This window comes from Indicator indicator, chromosome 14 (assembly GCF_027791375.1).
Source record: "Indicator indicator isolate 239-I01 chromosome 14, UM_Iind_1.1, whole genome shotgun sequence".
In the NCBI taxonomy this organism is placed as follows: domain Eukaryota; kingdom Metazoa; phylum Chordata; class Aves; order Piciformes; family Indicatoridae; genus Indicator; species Indicator indicator.
This window is the reverse complement of record NC_072023.1, coordinates 19374902-19395641: the sequence shown is the minus strand read 5'-3', so window position 1 is coordinate 19395641 and position 20740 is coordinate 19374902. Positions and strand designations below refer to the sequence as shown.

Sequence of the window (20740 nt, the reverse complement as noted above, 5' to 3'; positions counted from 1 at the left end):
ACATTTGTGTGTTAGAAGTTCATTATTGCACAGGTGTGAGACTCCAAGCAAATTGAAAGCTTCCCCAAAAGCAGTGTCAGGTACCCTAGTTTTTATTGTATTGTGTGGACATGGGTAGATGAACTTGTATGCATGACCTTAGCCCAGGCAGAAGTGTTAGAGGAGAGGTTCTAATGTGAGCCATGGCCTACCCAGTTAAAACTCAAAGTATTAAGTGTTTTGTTAAGTCTGACTGATTTTTAAATTTTTTTCGTCATTTTTTCATTCAGATAAATTCCATTTCACTTCACATTAATTGCTGCTCTGAAGCAGGTCCTTAATGGATAGGTAGGTGCTTGCACGTGAAATGTTTCTGTTGTATCACACTGGGTGGCATTATAGGTTTGATTTCACTAAAAGATATTGTTCACCATCCAGTGTAGAAAGGAATGAATACTGAAAAAAAAAAAAGATGTTAGATTAAAAAAAAAAAAAGCTGATTTGTCGCTTTGTTCACTGACTACAAACTGAATAGACTTCCAACTCTTAAAATACTTTTGCCCCCCTTTTCCTTTTTATTGCCTAGAATCTTAAGAGCTTTATCATTTGCAGTCATAAAATGAAAATATACACCAAACCCTCAAAGGGCAAGTATGAAATTAAATTATATTTGGGCAGCTGTAACCTTTTAAAACGATCAGATTCCAGTTAATGTATTTCTTCCTGTTCCGAGTGCTGCCATGGTGTTTGATGGTGGGAAGCAGTCCAAAGGGCATTGGGAGATAATAAATTCACTGGAAATTTCACCCTGAGGCGAGCCTCGATACACCAAGGCTCCCATTTAGTGGGACTGACCTAAAAATCTTGTCACATCCAAAGGTCACTTAGGTTGGCGTTGGTGTGTCCTATCTATCTTTCCCTGGTGCAAAGAATGACAGCTGAGCTCATAAACAGCCATTGGAATATGGAAGACAAGCAGGGGGGAGAGGGAGGAAGGATAATATCACTGACAACTTAGATTTCCTCTAGGTCAGTGAGGATAGATACCATCTTTGGGGTTGCTTGTTTCTGCTGCTGCCGAAATGGCAATTCAGTATAAAGAGGTTACAGCCAACTGAGGAATTCTAAAGCAAGAGATTCCCCCTGTGTCTACAAATGCCATGTGATCCTGCTAGCACGCATTACACTGTCCCTGAACACTTCATACGCAGAGTTGTTAGTCTTGTTAGTCAAAACAATTTGCAGTTTATACAATGCTTTACTTTCAGGGAGGGTTGAAAGTCTAAAAGCTGTCAGCAGTGACACTGCTAGGTGTCATCTTTAAGAACAATTATTCTAAGGGGAACAATTTGGACAGTGACACTAATTATAAACAGTACTGGAAGGTTAGATATTTTCAGTCTTATGAGAAGATCTGTGCTGTACATCCTCTAGGATGTTGCTTACCCTAAGCATTGATACAATTGATATAATCCTGCTACACACTCATTGAGGCAAAAGGCCTTTCAGGATGACTATTGTCTTTCAGTCATAGATCTTGGGAATCTCCAGTGGTCCTTCTTGTGCTTGCAGTGTATTAATTACTGGGGACAGGGCTCAGAATTGCACAGTAGATGTATATTTGAAGGATAAAGATCTAACACATCGTATATGGTCCTACTTAATTGGGAATGAGCCATGCAGCATGTCTGTTACATCCTAATGGTGTGACTCCTCAAAATTCCCTAAGAGATGGATGAGAGAGGCTATCTACCCTATGCCAGTCACCACTGAGATGCAGGTGGTAAAGATTTCCACTTCTACATGGAGAAAAAAATTGTAGTTGGTACTCAGTGTCCTTTTGAAGTGTGGTTGCACACTGCTCTTGGAAGAAAGATGCCATATATGCTATATAATAGAATCATAGAATGGATTGCATTGGAAGGGACCTACAAAGGTCATCTAGTGCAAACCCCCTGCAATCAGCAGGGACATCCTTCACTAGATCAGGTTGCTCTGAGCCTTGTTGAGCCTGACCTTGAATATCTTCAGGGATGGGGCCTCAACTACCTCCCTGGGCAACCTGTTGCAGCGTTCCACCAGCCTCATGGAAAGGAACTTGTTCCTAACATCCAGTCTGAATCTTCTCTAATTTCAAACCATTGCCCCTTGTCCTATCACTGCAGGCCTTTGGAAACAGTCCCTCTGCAGCCTTCTTATAGCCCCCTTCAGGCTGCTATTAGGTCTTCCCACAGCCTTCTCTTCTCCAGGCTGAACAACCCCAGCTCCCGCAACCTCTCCTCACAGGAGAGGTGCTCCAGCCCCCTGATCATTCTCATGGCTCTCCTCTGGACCCACTCCATCAGGTCCATGTCTTACCTGTGTTGAGAGCTCCAGAGCTGGACACTTCACCATTGGTCTAATTCTTTTTGGAATGTTAAATTGAAAATAAAATTTTAAAAGAAATTATTTTATAAAATCAGAGTGATCTTGCATTTATGAGAAAAATAATCAGAATGAGACACCCGTGCTCCAAAAATTGCAAGATACTAAGTCAGGTATCTGATTCCTCTTGGAAATTTACCAATGTCTCACCATGATTTTTTTGTAAACCAGATCCTTCTGAAGAGGATTGTAAATTCTGTATTGCTTTGCTTGTTAAAACTAAATGGAGTGTAACTGTTATTTTCAGAAGTATTTCACACATTCTTACAAACATACTATATTTGAGGCAAACACAGTAAAGAAGGGCAAGATTGGCCAGCTGTCAGTGTTTGTCTTCATTTTCCTTGGGTTCACATTCTACTTCAAGTTAACATATATGTTCTCTACACAAATCCAAAGTAATTTCCAGGCAACTCTGGGAGAGTTATGTGCTCCTTCCCATGTGTTCTGTGCTGAAAATGTAACTGTATGCCTTACCAGTGGTACAGCTTTGAGGGAGGCAGTCATTTTCATCTTACTTGGGTAGCAAGAAAAAAGGATATGTGTATTTTTATGAACTTTAGAAAGGAAAGTTTTCATTTTAAACAGTTCCACTGCTAATACAAAATGACATGGACATGTTTGGTACAGACTGCCTATTTTTTTTTCCTGGTTTGTACTTGGAATGGTGGGATGAGAATCATCTTTAGTCATGAAACTATAATTCATCCTCAAGCTGCAGGGTCCATTCCAGTTTTTATACAGGGAGCTGAGAGTGATTAGTTCAGACCTAACCAGGTAGATTCTTCACTTACCCCTACTTTGTGTCACTTTTCTGCTGTGGTTCATTTTCCTTTCTCATTTGCCCAGGCCATTCCAGTTAGTTAAGCAAGTAACAGTGGACAGTAAAGTTGGAATATTTCTGTGATTGCTGGTAAGACATGGAACCTCAAAGCCAACTATTTCTGTAGTGGTTGGAATTTGTGAAAGAATTGGAGTTGGACTGAATTTGAGTCAGTGCAGACAACTTTTTTAACAGCTTCCCCATGTTGGTTGTATTTTCCGTCCTTGGGAAGAGAGATAGCCCATTCTGGTCAGTGCATTGCTTCCCTAGGTTCTCAGAGCCATTTCATTCCATTTCATGCCAGATGACTTTGGAACATCAATAGTGGTCCTGAAGTATGTTAATGTTAAATACATGATGGAAAAATGGATGATGAGAATAAGGATTTCATTTAATGCCTGTGACACTGGGAAGGGCTTTTATGCTACCTTAGATACCTTTGACTAAAAGCCTATATTATGCCATGATATTAACTGGAGAATTTGAGAGATATTTTACAGTTGCTGACTTTGGCAAAAACAAGATGTGTCCCTGTGTAATGGAGGACTGTACTGTTTCTTGCATTATTCATGCTTCCCACGCTGGAGTCACAAACATTGGGTAATGTTAATACATGTCATGGAAAAATTTAATTGGCAGAAATGTTTAATATACTAGCGATAGATGGGAGGGCCCACAAGAGACCTTCCCTGTTCTGGATTGAAATGCAACACATAATTAGCGATAAAGGAAGGCTCTGTATGGAGTGGATTGGTGCTAGATGGAGGGAGTGAGGAGGATCCCTGCTTGACATTCCCAGTCTTTCCTGTAATGGAGATATCTTTACCAGTTGCTAACTGAAGAAGCAGTGAGTGCTGTTCATCCTCCCACTGTAATGAACAGCCAGTCTTGGAGCAGTATAAAAAGGGTCAGTCAGATAGGTCGTCCATCATATGAGGAGGCAGATGTTAGAACATATTGTAATGGATTGCTGTGCGGTATGCAAAGATGGCTTGCGGAGTACAGAGATGGAGAGAGAGAAGCTATCAGCAATGCTTTCTGTCATGGTCACTGTTAAGTACCCAAATTTTGGAGGAAAAGCAAAGCATTAGCTTTCCTGCTTGTGGTGAAAATGATGAAGGCAAAAAAGGAACAGAAGCACAAGTCACTCTCTAACACTGCATGTAATATGAATATGTCTAGATATCATCTGTGCTCTGCCAAAGTCAGCATCAGCCTTGGAACATGTGAATATTTTACCTGAAAAAAAAAAAAAAAGCCAGCTACAGAGCTTCAGACTATATTAAACACAGAACTGTTAAAATAGGTTCTATTTTAGCAGCGCCCCTAATTCACACCCACTCAAACACCTCCTCACTCGTTAACCCCATCATCAGACCCAAGTAAGTCAAGTAAAATGAGATGGCATTAGGAATGAGGTAATGAACAAAGATTTCTGGATACTGTTATTACTTCATGGTAGCAGCTCTTGTTAGTGTGACTACAGTTAAGAGGTTTCTTGGTGTTTCCATTGCAAACTCCTTGGTACTCCCACTCCTTCTGCTTTACAGACAACTAAGCCAGAAGCAATTTAAAAATTTGATTTTACTTCAATTTTGGCTGTTGCTTTGAATTGAAGAGAGTTTAATGTTTTGGTTCTGCTTTCTAAAACATAAAAATTGCTGTTTTCTTCCCTCCTAATCCAAATTTCCAGATGAACAATTTAAAATAGGGATTAGCTGGTTTTATAACCCAGCCACATTATTAACAACTGAAAAATGTCTCCTAACCATGCACAGTAATTTCAGTAGTTAATGTTTTTGGACAAGCAGATCCACCTTTATGCTGTAAAAAAATCTATACTAAAAACTGGTGTGAAGAGGACAATTTTCGAACAGCACCGTTTTCAGTCGGGAGTCGACAATTTTTATGTCTTTTGAAAAAAATCTCTTCACTCTCTCAGAGAATTGTGAAAATCAAGTTTAATAAATAGTCATGGATAGAGCAGATGTACTAAGTAATTATAGAGGTTCTAACTAGTTAAGTAGCATTAATATATAGTGCACATGACTGACTGGTTGCTGAATATGTGGCTATGTATAACCCTTTCCCTGGGCAGCTGGAGGTTGCCGCCCATTGTCAGTGAAGAGCAAAATGCTCTAGAGCTGAGGGGGAGAGAGGACACTTCCACAGGGTATCCCAAGTAAGCTGGAAGAGTCTTGGTCTCAACAGCTTTCATCAAGATATAAGGGTGGCAGTGGAGAAGTATGGAGAAGGTTGCATTTCTTTGGTCAGTTTGGTACTACAAAGTATGAGAGAACATAAAGCTGTAGCAGCTCTCTGTTGTCCATATGGATTGTTAAAACTAGAAGCAGCCATCATATTCCTCTTAGCTCTTAGTAAAGTTCCGAAGTTCATCATAGAAGCTTTTTTTGTGCTTGAGCGATGCATAGCATGTGAGGAACATAACAGTTAAAGATATAATTCCCTTTGACCTTCAGTGATGTTATTGTGCCTGCAGCTTCTTAAACCTGGAGTACAGCATGTGCCAAACGGGGCATATTGGCCCAAGTTTCAGGCTACATTTAACGTTCTTCATGCGTGGGCTGAAGTCTCACCATGAAGTGTTATTGGACCTTAATGTTTGTGGTTTCACTGCAGTGAGAGTCAGAAACTGAATCCTGAGGGATTTGAGATGTTTTTAGAGACCACTTTTGGGGGGGATGAAGTCTCTAAGAATTAAGAATTAAACTTCTGTGCGTGCCCTAATGGAATATACGAAGTGTCACTCTTCCCATTACATCAGTGTAAGCATGGAAATAATGAGATGAACCAGAAAGCAGCTTCTTATGTTATTTCCTGAGAAGTTTGCCAAAGCTTCACAGAGGTTTCAGGCTCTCTGGAGTTTTATGGGCGCCATTGGAGGGGGAGTTTTACAGACCACACCCATTTTTATCGTAAAATGAAAGAATAAAAAGATTTAACAGCTCTTGAGTTGTTTCTACCACTTCATTTTGTTAAAGGATGACTTTCGTATAATGAGACAAACTCCAAAATAATGAAATTGAGTGCTTTGCTACTCTTTCAGCTGTCCTCAGCAAGTTTGTTAACAAATAATGGCGCTCTCCTCCACATTCTCTAACATCTCCTCTTTGTATCCTGTCATCTCCTAATCTCAGACATCCCAGTTCAGCAAATGCCCATTTTACAGCAATGGAGCAGGTTTGAAAATAGGCGCTTCTGTGAGTGAAATGTGGATAGAGCTCACCCTTGAGAACATCAGAAGAGTCTGACCAGCGTAAAACTGGCTTGCTAGTGTGGAACACAAATCAGATATGCTCTGATTCGGTGAGGCTCAAAATGGTCTAGGTCAAAGTTAGACCAGTTTCTATATTCTCGGTTGGAATTAAAGTTTCCCCACAGGTCTATAGACCTTTTCTGCTCTCTTTGTCTTAAGTGATACCTAGAACACAAACACTTTTATGGAAGAAACAGGGATTCCATGTGGGTTCAATCCAAAGGAAAAGTACCTGTGAGATGGAGCTTTCCACAGTTCTTGTGTATTCTGCTCTTAGGAAAAGGGATCACAGTGTGCTGCTGGGAAGGAGAGCTGGTGCCCTGTATTGTTACCATGACTTCACAACAGGATCCCATAGGATGAGACAGGATTTGTTAGCTTTCTGGAGGACTTGCATAATGAGCATGTAAGGCAGTGAACATGAATAAAAATTACATGAGAGGTAAATGGATTGCTTTTGAACTCTGAAAGAGCTTATTTGAAAGTTTTCTGCAGGACAGAAACCCCAGCACTGTAGAACTGGCATTCTTCTCCACCAAAAGAATATCATTGCTCTGCTTTCTCCACCTACACAAATAAACCAAAACAACTACCACATAGCTGAATAAAGAAGTCGTGTCACATCCTGTTAGTGTTCTCTGCTAAGGGGAAATGGAAGGAAAAAAAAATCTCTTTCGAACTCTTCTAGGAATCCATTTGGTTTAGTTTAGCTCTCAAAATAAACAGGTTTGCTTCTACAGCTCAGATGATCTCTCCACCACTGATCTCTCCTTCTCAATATTCTTCTTCTGCTTGTACTTCCTCCTTCATGTGTTCTATTCAGGGAGGCTTGGCACAAGGGAAGCAGCTGAGATGCACCTTCATCCAGACCCTTTGACCACATACTACTACTCAGTTCAAAGAGCAAATGACCTGAGTAGATGTACACCTTAGATAACTGAGTAACAGTGTTGTGTTGTACTTTCAAGGAGAACAGATACATTTGCATGGTACTCCAGATTCTGAAATGTTCTGAATATCAGGAGTGAAAGAGACTAGAAAGAACGTGTTTCTCATTTCATCGTTTAATATCATAATTAATAAATGAAGATATGACTGTCAGAGGGAGCTTTAGAAAATACATTGGGAAAAATATCCAAGTGCAATTCTTTCATCTTACTTCGTTGTTTAATTTCTTTCTTGTCCCCTCCCACACACTATAATTTTATATGACACTGTTGCTTCTGGTAGGTGATTATAAACCTGCTGTTACCTTTAAGGAGGGACTGTATTCTCATTACAACTTGTCACAAAAGAGTTTCTAGAGCAGGCTGAGTGTGATGGTCCATGTGTTGTGCAAAATACCTCTTGCACAATTTAAGTCTTGAAGAAGAGGAGGGACAAGTCACCAAGGAGTCTTAGGTTCATCAAGATCCAAGAACCTGATACCATATCAGCATTCAAGTGAGCAAATCTATGTTCTTAAAATAAGAAATGCAGTTGACCTTTGTTTCTCTACTATGAGCTCTACACTTCAGGAGAAAGAGAGCATTCAGATTTGAAGTAATTAATGCAGGCACAGAGTTTTTCTGACTTAAATCCCTGTTGAATATAACAACATAAAATGCAACCAGAAAGTCTATAAATAAAAACTGAAGAAAGAGTCGCTTAAGGAGATGTGTATAAAATGGTGAAATGCCTTAATTATAGCTCAGCAATCTGAAAGATATAGAACCCTATTTACAGTAATTCCACTGGCAGTGTTTGCTTATTAACTACTCTAGTCACTTAATGGATAACAATGAGTGATTATATACAGTACCAGTCAAGGAAAGCAATGTATTATGAAATAAGTATTTTGTCAAATAGCCACTCACAGAATTTTGTTCTCTCAAATGGGAAATTACATTTACTGGAGTCAGGTGCCCTGAGCTAGTTGCCAAAAATCTGGATAGATAAAAAAATCTCATGGGAAGCATACTTGGGGTAAACAAATAGGCAGTAGTGAGATTGTTCCTACAAGAGTGCAATATCTGTGCCACTTTACTGACTTCAAGATTCTAATTTAGAAAAGCTGTACTGGGACAGAGGTCTCTGTTGGAGCCTTCATACAGACACTTCATCTCCAATACAGAATAGTCAGTGATGAAGGGAATGCAGTTTACGAAACAAAAGCCCCTTCTTCAGTTACACATCCCTTTTGTTTGTCTTCCACATTACCACTGCCCATCTTACTACATGTTCCTTAAGGAGCATGCTGTCAAAAGTATGTCTTTTAAACAAATTCTTTTATCTTTTTTTCTAACAAAAGGAGTTGCTGTAAAAATAAATAATAGTACTGGCAGCAAGAACAAATTATATTCTGGTGCTGTAAAGAAACTATAGGGAAAAAATTATTGCTAGATTATTTTATTTAAAATACGTACAATATTAATTACTTTCCTTGAAGGGGACACTGTTCATCTGCAACATTTCAGCCAACAAGCTTTTTCCAGAAGACATTATCGAGTTTCCTCTCCAATATGCATTCCATATAGTCACTCTCTTTCAATTACTGTCATATGGTGTGAACGTGGTACGTATGAATATGTAGGCCACTTGGGCTGTTTTCCAGTTAAAAACTCTTCATTTGTAAAGAGCAGACAATCTTAAACACACAGTTTACAACGATATTTTATCACAGAAACTAACAGATCTTATTAGTCCCTGATAGGAAGTGTCTATTGATAAGTTCCTACAGTTACATCCTGTAGAAGGATTGTCTTCTTGTTAAGGCAAGAGACAAAGGAGCCATGAGGTCTAGGCTCTAATCAGGAGTTTCCTACAGTCTTCCTGTGTCGCAGGAATGGTCAGGTGATGTCATGGGTGCTGATTTTCAGCTTAAGTGGCATTGGTAGAATTAATGACTGCCTTTCAAGGAAATCTAAATTCTTAATGTTGATAGAATGTTTAATGGTTAATGCCTTTCCCATAGAAGCTAATAGACAGATACAGCTATGTTTAGATGAAATGATAGCCCTATATCTAGTGAAATTCTGTTTGCTTCTGACCTCAGAGCTACCATAAATTGTACCTGCGTTTGTTACTTTGTCTGTCATTTTCCAAGCTGAGCAAGCATTGTTTTGAATGTACTGCAGCCATGATAGAAGCCTTTATCACTTCAAATGCAGACTTAGAGCTCCTTCACATTTCACTGACATGGACTTCAGCCTTCTTTCTGCACGCCAAGGATCCGCAGTTGATCGTACCATAGAAGTTCCAAACAGGAAAAGAACTAGTTCAGTAAAGCAGTCCTGTTGACTACAGTGGGATTATTCTCAGGAATAACCCTGCAGATCAGCTACCAGAATCATATTTTATGGAGACTTGTGGTTACCAATTCTAAAGGTGATGTTTTTCTAATCTGAGAGAGATGGTGTTTACAAGTCTGTGCTTGTAACTTGCGTTCAAGAAGTGTATAAATGAAGCCTTGTTCTGCTTGTGAATGCTTTACAGTTTTTCTAGTGAGAACTTGTTTTTCTTAATGTTTCTATCTAGGTCTCAGGTTTTTTTAAAGCTAGAGAGGCAACTAGATTGTCTAATCTGACAAAACAAGATGTAAAATATTATTCGGCATAATAAACTCCTTCTTTAAAGTTCATCTTCCAGAAACGCATCCGACCTTGACTGAAACTTCTAAGACTCCAAATCCACCATTTCTTGAGGCAGTTCTTCCAAGCCTTACCTTACCACTGATGATTAAAAACAGCTTTTTACTTATCTGTTAATTTGCCACATCTTAACTTTCACATTTACTACTGTTCCTTGCTTCATGATTTACTTGCCTGTCTTCCTCGCTGAAGCTAAATACAGATTTAAGCTAGGATGGGAGTTTTCAAAGGAAGTTAGATGGTTTCTGTGGCCACAGGAAAGAACGGTGTAGCTTTTCAACATTTCTCTAGTCTCTGTGTGGTCTACAATTTTGGGGTGAATTAATTCTATTTTTCACTTGCTGAATAAAGGAAACACTAGTTCAGTCATGGTCCCTTGCCAGAAAATGTCTCTGTGGGATATATGCACACCTCCTAACTGGGAGCTGGGGCAATTTCTTTTAGGAAATGGGTGTGATAAAGATATAATGTAGGTAGAACAGTAATAATTGTACAAGTCTGTTCAGAATTCTAAAGAACAACATAAAGTACAAATAAAAGCAAAATAAAAAATATACTTTAAGTGCATTGGAGGATCTTGAGCTATATTGTTCTTATCTGAAATTAGCCCAAAGTGAAGCTAGCAACTCAAGCACTGAAGCTGAGTAAAACTCACCTTGAAAGAGATCTTTGGACAAGATTTTAAGGGAGCTCATTGAAATTGTGATCACATACTGTCTGTGTTTTCTGAACATCTCCCAGTTGGTGCTGACAAATGGCACTAAAAAGCCTTTGGTGAAGTTTTGAATGTATAAACCAGTGTGTCCCTTTGAAATGATTGAGTAACAGTCTTTGTAGGAAACTCAGGCACAGAACAGGTGAAAATCTGGTGTTTGTAGCTTTCAGATACATACTGAGGAGCTAGGTGAAGAACTTTATTTATAGAAGATCTAGACAACATTGTTACCAATCACTAAAGAGTGCAGCCTTAGTTCTAATTTCTGTAGTTAACTTTTTTACCCATGTTGCCACCACCTTTAAAAACCTGTCTTAGAGTAGGACATATGTCACATGTTTGGTTTATGTTAATTCCTTTTTCTTTTTAATTCCTTGTGTCCTTGTGAACAGATTTAAAATGAATTTTCCACCATAATCAAACACTTTGCGTGCCTTATATAAGCATAAAATTTGAGGTGAAGAAAAGGAAACTCATGTTTCCTGAATGAGAGAATCTCAATTTCTACAAATTTTCCCCTCAGAATATGCAGAAATCAAAGAACAGGGCTATTCATGTGTATATTTTTAATGGTGGGTGTCAAAATGACAAAGAAACTGAAGTGTTGGATAAGTCAACAGTTAACATTTAAGCATAATGGTTTGTGAATTCATCACTGTGGTTAGCTCCACTGAAAAACTAGTTTATATCAGAAACATTGCACTAATTGATTCAGGTTCCCTTACCACCTGTCTCTATCTCACTGTGTTTTTTTCAGTAGCAGCTCTTAATCTCTACTGCTCTCTAATAAAAATATTTTAATAAGAGGTAATACCGTAACCCAGATGCCTATAGGTGCTTGAATCAACTGTCTCTGCATACGTAATTGGTAACACTTTGCTCAACCCTTTTAAAAATTGCTATTAAATCTCATTCTCATTTTCTGTATTAATAGAACAAGAATTCATTTTTAGTGTACCCTCAATGCAGTAATGAACATTGTTAACATGAAACAACAATGCCCAAGGGGAAAGTTTTCAAAGCCTGTCTAACCTTAAGGCTTTGCTGTTGATGTACTACAGAATCATGAAGCCAAGAGCTCTTAGAGTTAGTCCATTTGGAGAGTTCAACTGAATGATTCTGCTTAATATATTGGAAAAATTATAAATGGTTTAGGTGGTGACCTAGAGAAAATGGGGGATTTTTGTTTAATAGATTAGGAACAGAGAGGCAACATTAAAAAAATAACTGTATCTCCTGCTCATTTTAAAATGTATCACATTGTGCTTTTGTTCTGATTTTTCTAAGAGGTTAATGAGAAAACATTAACAAGTCATGAAGTATTGTACTTGGGCAGAGAAGCTGAAACATAGTTATTTAGTTATTAGCAAACAACACACGCTACTCTTTAATTGCTTTTTCAGAAGCCAGATTCTGCCTTCTTGAAGAAGTCTTACCTATCTCAGATATTATATCTCAGATATAATCAGAATATTATCCTTATTTTATTTATTATGTATAGCAAAAATAAAATAGTCTAAAATAGTAGTGCTTCATTAACTTCAATGCCTTGGTTTCATTACTTGAAAAATGTAAAGGTACGTTTTAAGTGACAATTGAATATTTCAACAGTGACCAATTTGTCGGTTGCTCCAAAATCTGAAACTGTTGAGGAAGCAGGAGTAGAGATGTTTTGTTGCTGGAGTTCAGTTTGTATCTGAAATGAATGCATAAATTGTTGTCATTTAGCCTTCTTGATTCACAGCACTTGGTCACACTATTGCCCTTTCCTTGAGTATAAGCTAAAGGTCATCATGTCCTAAAAGAACTACATGTGAGCAGACATGTTCAATAATGTCAAAGCTGAAAAATATTGATGGTCTGAGGAATGTGCTGTGTATTGTATATTTTTGTCCATTTTTTTTAAATGAGAGGGGAATATAGGAGTAAATAGCTTACAATTTCATAAGGTATACATTTTCCACTTTAAAACTGGGCCTGATGTTGCTTTTCAGTTGGTTTATGTTGCAGGAAGGGACTTTTTAAGAGAGCACTGTAACAAGAGACCTCTTACAAGATTTTATTTAATGTTTGTTTTAAATTCTCAAAATGAATTAACTAGAGGTGAGATGTTGACTCTGATAACAGGACAGAAGTTTGTGCAAAGCATGAATGGAAGGCTTTATAGGTTTTCTTCCATCCTGCCTTCCAGATTAGTCCACACTATACTGTGTGCTTCACTCTTTTGAGCTATATCTGTCCATGAACTGAGGATAAAACTTGGCATTTGAAATTCTGTATATTCCATTTGCCACCTAAAGATACAGATTCCTCCTGGGCTATTGCAGAGGGAAATCCATTCCTTGTGCTTATTTAGTCATCATCTACTTTGTTTACATTGACAATACTGTAAGGGATGATTCATAGCTCCAAACACATTTCTCAGTGACCACTGAACAGGTGTAAGATGGTGTAGATTCTTGAATTCTTGTGATTCACTCTTTGGACCTCAAATAGAAGCTGTTTTCTCTCTCTTTTCAGCTATAGGATTCTGTTTGTAAAGTCTTCTCTAAAGGCTCACAGAAATTTCTGTGGGGCTCAGTACTCAACATCCCAGTCCTTATCTAACCTGTCAATGACTCCACGTGGTTCAGGACTGCTAAGTGTTGTAGAATCACAGAAAGGTAGGAGCTGGAAGGGACTTCTAGAGATGATCTAGTGCAACCCCCTTGCTAAAGCAGGGTCACCTAGATCAGGTTGCACAGAAATGCAGCCAGATGGCTTCTGAAAGTCCCCAGAGAAGGAGACTTCACAACCTCTCTGTGCAGCCTGTTCCAGTCACCCTCAAAATAAAGTTTTTCCTCAAGTTCAAATGAAACTTCCTGTGGGTTAGTTTGTAACTGCTGCCCCTTGTCCTATTACTGGGCACCACTGAAAAGAGCCCAGACCCGTCCTCATGACCATATGTGCCTTGATTAAGATTCCCTCTCAGCCTTCTCTTTTCCAGGCTGAAGAGATCCAGGTGTCTCAGCCTCTCATAAAAGAGATGCCTCAGTACCCAAGATAGTGTCCAAACTGACTATGTTATTTTTACCTTTACTTGTGTGCCAGGCATATTCTCTGCTATCTAATCTGTAGATTAGCAGCAAACTTCATCCTTTCCTGCTCAACAGCCCTTTGACTGTCTTTTGTCTTTTTCCCATAGTTGCCTCAATTTGTTTTGCGAATAGGGAGCAAAAGAAAAGATCTGCTCTATCATCACCAGAGTCCAATTATGTTTGTGTTGTTCCCTAGTCATGTATCCTATTTCTTAAACAACTGTTGCCCTTCTGATACATTAATTCATACATAAAGCTGTCTTGATTTTCCTTGAACTGCCTGCTGCAGTTCTTCACTGGTTCACACAGACCCTTGTTCCTTTCTCCCTGCTGGATTTAGTCTTCCTTTGAAAGAATGAATGGATATGAACTTCAACAGATAAATACATGCATTTGATTCTGTGGCTGATTTGTGGCTGAGTTGGTTTTGATAACTTTTATCTGTAGCTGATTTGCATCTATTTGGCTCAAATTCACTGGGTGTAATACATGGAATAAATGAATAAATAAATGTAAGGAAGAGGCAAGGAGAGAACAGATGAATGAATGGATGATAGAGAAAGAGAGGGAGGCTAAACAGAAAGGGATGGATAAATGGTGATTAAGAAGTACAGAGAAATAAGGAACAAACACTGATCAACGATAAAAGAAATAAAAAAGGATTCAAAATGGAAAAGAATGAAAATCTGAAAAGAACAGAAAGAGTGGAAAAATAAATAAAAACTTGGTGGCTGATTACACCTAAAAGAGCAGAAAATGCTTACTTTTAATTAGGTGAAAGGACTAGGGTTGTGCATCAGTGAAGGCAAGAATTTGTACAGGCAACCACAGGATGTTACCCAGGGTAGCCTGAGACTCAGAGCAGTCAATCTTGCCCATTTGATCAAGTTAAGCATTTGCTACAGGGTTTATATAGCACATTAGCACATAGTAGTGTCTTGTCTACCTTTTGCACAGCTCCATGTGGAATAATCCTGTCATGAATCCTGATGTTCCTCTTTTGGAGTTGCTGCTTTGGGTTAGCATTTCTTAGTGCCCTCTGATCGAACCATTTTTCTTTACTAAGCGTATACAAGTGACTTAAAAACAGCTAAGTGTCATGAACAAGACTTCTTAGACTAGTCATAATGAAGTTCTCTTGTTTTTCCCACACCACTTCCATGTTCCTGCATGTTATCCCTTGTCATGCTGCATCTCCAAAGCTCGGTTAGCACCTGCAGGCAGAGAGCACCATCGTTCAGTGTTACACGTCACATGTGTTCTCACAGCACAAATAGTGCATAGCGTGAGGCATTGAAACTGATACTGTAAGTGAGGAGGGAAAGCCTTTGTTAGTACATTATCTGCTCTCAGGCATCTGACTTCTATTTGGTTTCACCAGAATTCTTCACTCTTCACAAAGCAGCAGCAACTGCTGCTTCTCCTGCCCACCATGTTTATTTTCTCCAGTTTTCATTTGGAGGTCAGGGGAGCTGCTTTCAGGCATTGCCAATTTGTCTGGTTTTTTTCTCTGCTTTTGACCTCTATCCTTAAACTACTACTGTAGGGCTTTGAACAGAGGACTGTGGTTATAAGTATTCACAGGCTAATAATGAAAGAATGTGTTTTAAGTGCCTTACTGGTTTAGTTTTGCAGAGAAAAACACTCCCACTGTGTATCTGCATTGCATCTATCACAGAAAGGGTTCTTAGTCTTAATTGGAGCTTCTAGTTGCTATTGGACAGTACATTACCATGGCTGTGTGTATGTTTATATTGACTGTAGTGGATCCCCAGAACCCAGTTGAGAGTGGACTCTCACAGTCAGTGCTAAACAAATCTTTGACATTCCCTGTCCCAGACACCTTGCAGCCTGTGCAAACAAGGCAAACATATCAAGTAAGACAAGGAAACACAGAAGGTAACACAGAGACCACCATATCAAACACCATGTGAATTTCACAGGGGTTGATGACTGATATCAGTGGAGATGCTGTTTTGCCTGAGTCGTCTCAGGAAGGAGAAGATTGCCTATTGGCTCAAGCAAACCATAAAGATTAGCTTTTGTTCCTTGCTTTGAATCCCTGAACACACAGGGAAGCTTGGACATTTCTCATGGTGACGTCTGTCATTTGTCCCCTGAGGAATGAGTCACAAAAGTGGAGATGACAATTCTTGTCTTGAAGTGTACGAATGTGCTAAACAAAAAATACTCATCAGAAGGAAAATAGATCATCTACTGTAGAAGTTTTGGGAACTTTTTTATTGATGATGTCTCTCCTCTGTCTTCCCCTCCTCCATTTTTGTTTGTTTTTACAGCAGTTGTATGCTGCCCAACTTGCTGCAATGCAAGTATCTCCAGGAGGCAAGATACCTGGCATACCCCAGGGTAACCTTGGTGCTGCAGTATCACCTACCAGCATCCACACAGACAAGAGCACAAACAGCCCTCCGCCCAAAAGCAAGGTACTGTACCAGGCCCTGCAGCATTGTTTTTCTGACAGTATGGGTACTTGCTTGTGTTTGTTTTCTGAAGGCTAGCTGTGTGCCTCTCAGTTGCAGGCAGCTTTGTTCTCAACATGGCTTCCTGAAATGGGAGGATATTCACTGTGCCATTTTTACAGCGGAGGAACCTCAGCACCAAAAAACCATTCATGCACTATGTCAAAAACAGACATCACATCAGCTGAGATCTTCTGGGTTCCCTTACAGTGTCCTAGCTATCACTCTGCTGTTTCTTCCATCTTCAGTAATAGGTAGTAGGCTTGAGGTGACCAGCTCCCGTTCAAGCACACAAGTGTGTCAAAGAGAGAGAGAAAGCAGTGGGGTACCTGATCTGTAGCCCTTCCTGTCCTGGGGTTCAGTATGAATTTGTGGAGGAGTAAGTCTCCAAAGCAATGTCTGTCAAACAGGGCTGGAATCTATCCATCAAGTCATGGGCTCTGATGAGTAATCTTGATCATAGCTGGGCAATTAGTTCCATGCTCATGGAAGAGGTCAAGCTAGCAGCTTGTGGTCACACCTGTGTAACACCACCAGTATGTGATTAGTTATACCCAGAAAAAAGACAGCGAATATGTACAGTGGAAGAAGATGAGCTCCATGTATGCCACAGATGAGAGCAAAAGTAACAGGTCAAAACTAAATGGCACATACTAGGTATTGGAAAGCAGCTAGGAAGAATTTAGGTAAGGAATGCAGGGGAAAAGCAGTCCTATTTCGGTCACAGCAAGCACTTGATAAATATGTGTCCTTCTTGTTAGTGTCCTCTAGCATGCTGTCCATGTCCTTTATCATGTCAGAAAAGATTCCTTGAATTGACAGTCATGTCTTGTTTTTACCCTAACAGTAAACCACCACAGATTAAAAATAACCAGACAAACAAAGAATACCATTGTCAGCTCAGTGAAAAACATGTTAGAAGAACAAAAATCTAATGTAGAACCAGTAACTGTTGGGTTAATGAACCAAGCTCTGGGTCTACGTTTTCTTTCTTCTATTGTCAGTGCTGACTTTCTGACTTCATGAGGTTTATCCTAGGCTTGGAATCCTTTTTATGTACTGTAGAGCAAGGAATCTCAAAAGCGTGCAGTACTCAATTATATTTTTGGGGTGCTTTCCCAAAAAGTTGTGTCTATGGTTAACAAGAGGGTTTTGTGCATTTTGCAAGGGGTTTTTTTTGTGTGTGTGGCTAGAAGCTTGTGAGATGCGCTACGCTAAAGTACTGGTGGGTTTTTTGGATCTCTTGTGCACAAGCAGAATGTCTGACGAGATCTGAGGGGACACAGTATTTATTTTGTGGCAACTGTGGAATTAGAAAGCCTGCCATGTCTACCAGTAACATCAAGCATTAACTGTCTCACTAGCAGCTGTCAAGATCACCTCTGTTGTCCTTTGTGTTTTATTGGGTTTTTTTCATATTTGTAGGTGTTCCAATGCCTTTGGCTTTCAGTTCTGTAGGACACAAACAAAACTTATTTGCAAATTGCAAATTAAAAAAAAAAAAAAAAGTGGGCCAAACGCAAGGGAAGGGGACTCCAAAAGGCTGTAAAATTGTACAGCATGAGCCTTGTGATGCATGCTGTTTTCAATCTGCTGCGTGCCAGTTGGAGGCTCAGAGAGAGAGCGAGAGAAAGAGAAGGGATAATGCTGAGAAATGATAGAGTGGCTGTGACCTCTGAGCTCAGCCTGGAAATCCAAGACATTGATTTCACTTAGCATTCCTGCTGAGAAATCCGGCGGAGTTCAGTTGTAATAAAAGAACAAGATTCTGTTCTAATGGTAATGGCGTATGACAGACATATCACTTTGTCTGTCCTCAGCACCAGAGAGAGGAGAATTGGAGAAAGGTCACCTGACCTGCCTGTGGTGTTGTGCGAATGCTATACTGAGCTTTGAACTCCAGCCTGGAAGCACAATTATTTATAATACTAAATGATAAAGAAACCTTTATAGAGCCTACAGTAATTAGAATAAAGCTTATACAATAGTGCAGTGGCCCGACTCAGAAAACATGCTGACAAATCCATCACAGTGGCAGAAACCGAGGCTTACATGGTGAAGCTAAACACCTTCGTTTGTGTCTATGTGGGTCTTCCTTTTGCTTTTTCCAAAGCTTGTTTGTGTCCAACAGCTCCAAAAGTTTATTGTGTTTGATAATATCTTTTTTTAATTTGTATTTTTTAGCTTTGTCAGGGAGTATCTGAGTTTCACAGCCATTTTTAATTATTATTAAACAACTTATTATTAGCTTAACTTATTATTATTATTAGCAACTTGGTTCTTGAAGTTAGTTCATGGTGGTCTTTCTGCCTGTCACTGTACATCAGCCCTCCACAGATGAACAGTTAATTCCTTAGACAAGGTTTCAATAGATGCTGTTTGCCCAATCTCTGTTTTCAGCCCACAGTTTACACTGGCGCAGCTCTGGTAATGCACTCAAGTGTTTGGAGACAAGGAGACAGCCTTACCTGGGAGTGTGTCAAGCTACTGGCAAACATCTAGGTCACTTCTGAAAAGCTGTAGGGTTTTTTTTCCTCTTGTATAGTGTTAAAGTTAGCATGCTGCTCTTTGCAAGGATTCTTCAAAGTCGGCCTCAGCAGCAGATGGAACAACTGTTGGCTCTAGAAATGCTGAGAAGCATCAGGGGGAGTTTGCCAAGGATCATCCTTTAAATCTAGTAAGACTTGAACACATCCCTAAACTCCTCTAAGACCTTGGCAACTCCCATTTTGGCAAAGCTTTTATCAGTGGCCCTCACCAGTGTTTGAACATTGTGCTGGGCAGATTACCCTGGCATCTTCTGTTGTCTTGCTCACCTTTCAGTAGATGTGACCTGGGATAGTCAGATTTACTTCCTGGGTTTCTGTGCTGTACCTTTTAGGAAGCCATGAAGTAGAGATGTCATTATGCTGTGCTGCACACATTCTGTCAAGTTTTGGTTAGGAAACTGAGCTGGTGTCGTACATTCTTCCAAGAAGAAATCTGTGCCAGAAAAACTGATTTAAGAAACAGAGCTAGTGGAGCCTGTCCAAAAGAAAATGCGTGTGTCTTGCGGAAATGGATTTTAACACAGCTTCTTCTTGAGCAGTTTTAAAAACAGCCGGTATGCTAATCATACCATTCAAATTTACCAAGGCCTCCTCCACAACCCATTTGAAAGGCAACTATCTTTGAAGTTTGCCAAATTTTGTTGGATTTCCAAAGTCTGTCTTAAGCACATTTTTCCTTTGATCATATAAATGCTTGCATGCTGCTCTGTTGGGTGTTCAAGGTGGTTACACGCTCCCAAGTAAGTAGGAGAGAACAGGCACAGGTGCAGATAAGGACCAGGCAGCGTAACCTACCAGTCTGTCTTGTGATGAACTTCAAGCCTCTTGGTTGTACAGGAACATGCAGGAGATAAAAACAACCAGTGTTAGAGAGAATATGTTTATCTGAACAGTGACCTTTACCGTCTTACCAGGATTCTCACCTGATAGCCACAGTCCTCACTGACTTAAGATGAGTACAACAGCATCACATGTGCACAGCCAGGACCCTGTCCTTTCCTGCCTTTGTTCCTTGTTTTTTATGTTGCATACATAAACGTAGCATCTAGTGCCTGCCTGATGCAATATACTAGCCCCTTTCCATGTAATCTTTCAAGTGCAGTGATTCTGGAATGAATTTTCAATGTAGCTTTTAAACGTAGCTAAATGATTCCCTGTACTTAATAGAGCGTGGTGCATTGTCAGTTGCAGCTGCTGAAAAACAGGAGCAATTCAGTGTGGTACGTGGCAGGAGAGAGTTCTTCTAACTCAGCCCTAACTCTACTCACAGTTATGCCTCCATCAGTAGCAACAGCACACAGATTGTCCAGATAATTTTTTTGTTCTTTTCAAGTACTTCTGGCAATGATGTTACTATTTGCTCAGCAGTAGCACCTGGGAGTTGTGACAAGGAAAGGAAATGTGTTTCAGACAGGCCAGAATCAGCACTAAGCAGCTAGATATACACAAGCAGATTCTCCTCAGCTGCAATATCCATACAAATATTAGTGCAAATCATTAACTGAAGATGGGACTTTATTTTCACATTATCTGATCATCTGATCACGAAATTAAACATTGGATTGAAATATTGTTCGTGTCACCTATAGTCAACAACAGAATCAGCTTTGAAAGGCATAGAGCTTGCCTCTCTACACAGCACAGGTTGACCTTAAAATGGCCAGAGACTCTCCACTGGAACTTCTTCCATTTTTGAGGAATATCTGATGATGATTCTGCAACTGCTGCCGATATGAAGTATAGAAAGGGACTAACTCTGTTTGCTCCATTTCACCCAGGCAAGGTCA

At 39.6% G+C, this 20740-nt stretch overlaps 1 protein-coding gene across 4 annotated transcripts in view; it reads left to right on the top strand.

Moving 5' to 3' along the window:
• SOX5 (SRY-box transcription factor 5) overlaps positions 1 to 20740 on the top strand; it is a 257211-nt gene that overhangs the window by 185491 nt on the left and 50980 nt on the right. For all 4 annotated transcript variants that reach the window (XM_054386406.1, XM_054386407.1, XM_054386405.1 and 1 more), the window contains exon 8: positions 16222 to 16368. In XM_054386406.1, the coding sequence (XP_054242381.1) occupies positions 16222 to 16368 (147 nt within the window). The remainder of the gene's footprint in view (positions 1 to 16221; positions 16369 to 20740) is intronic.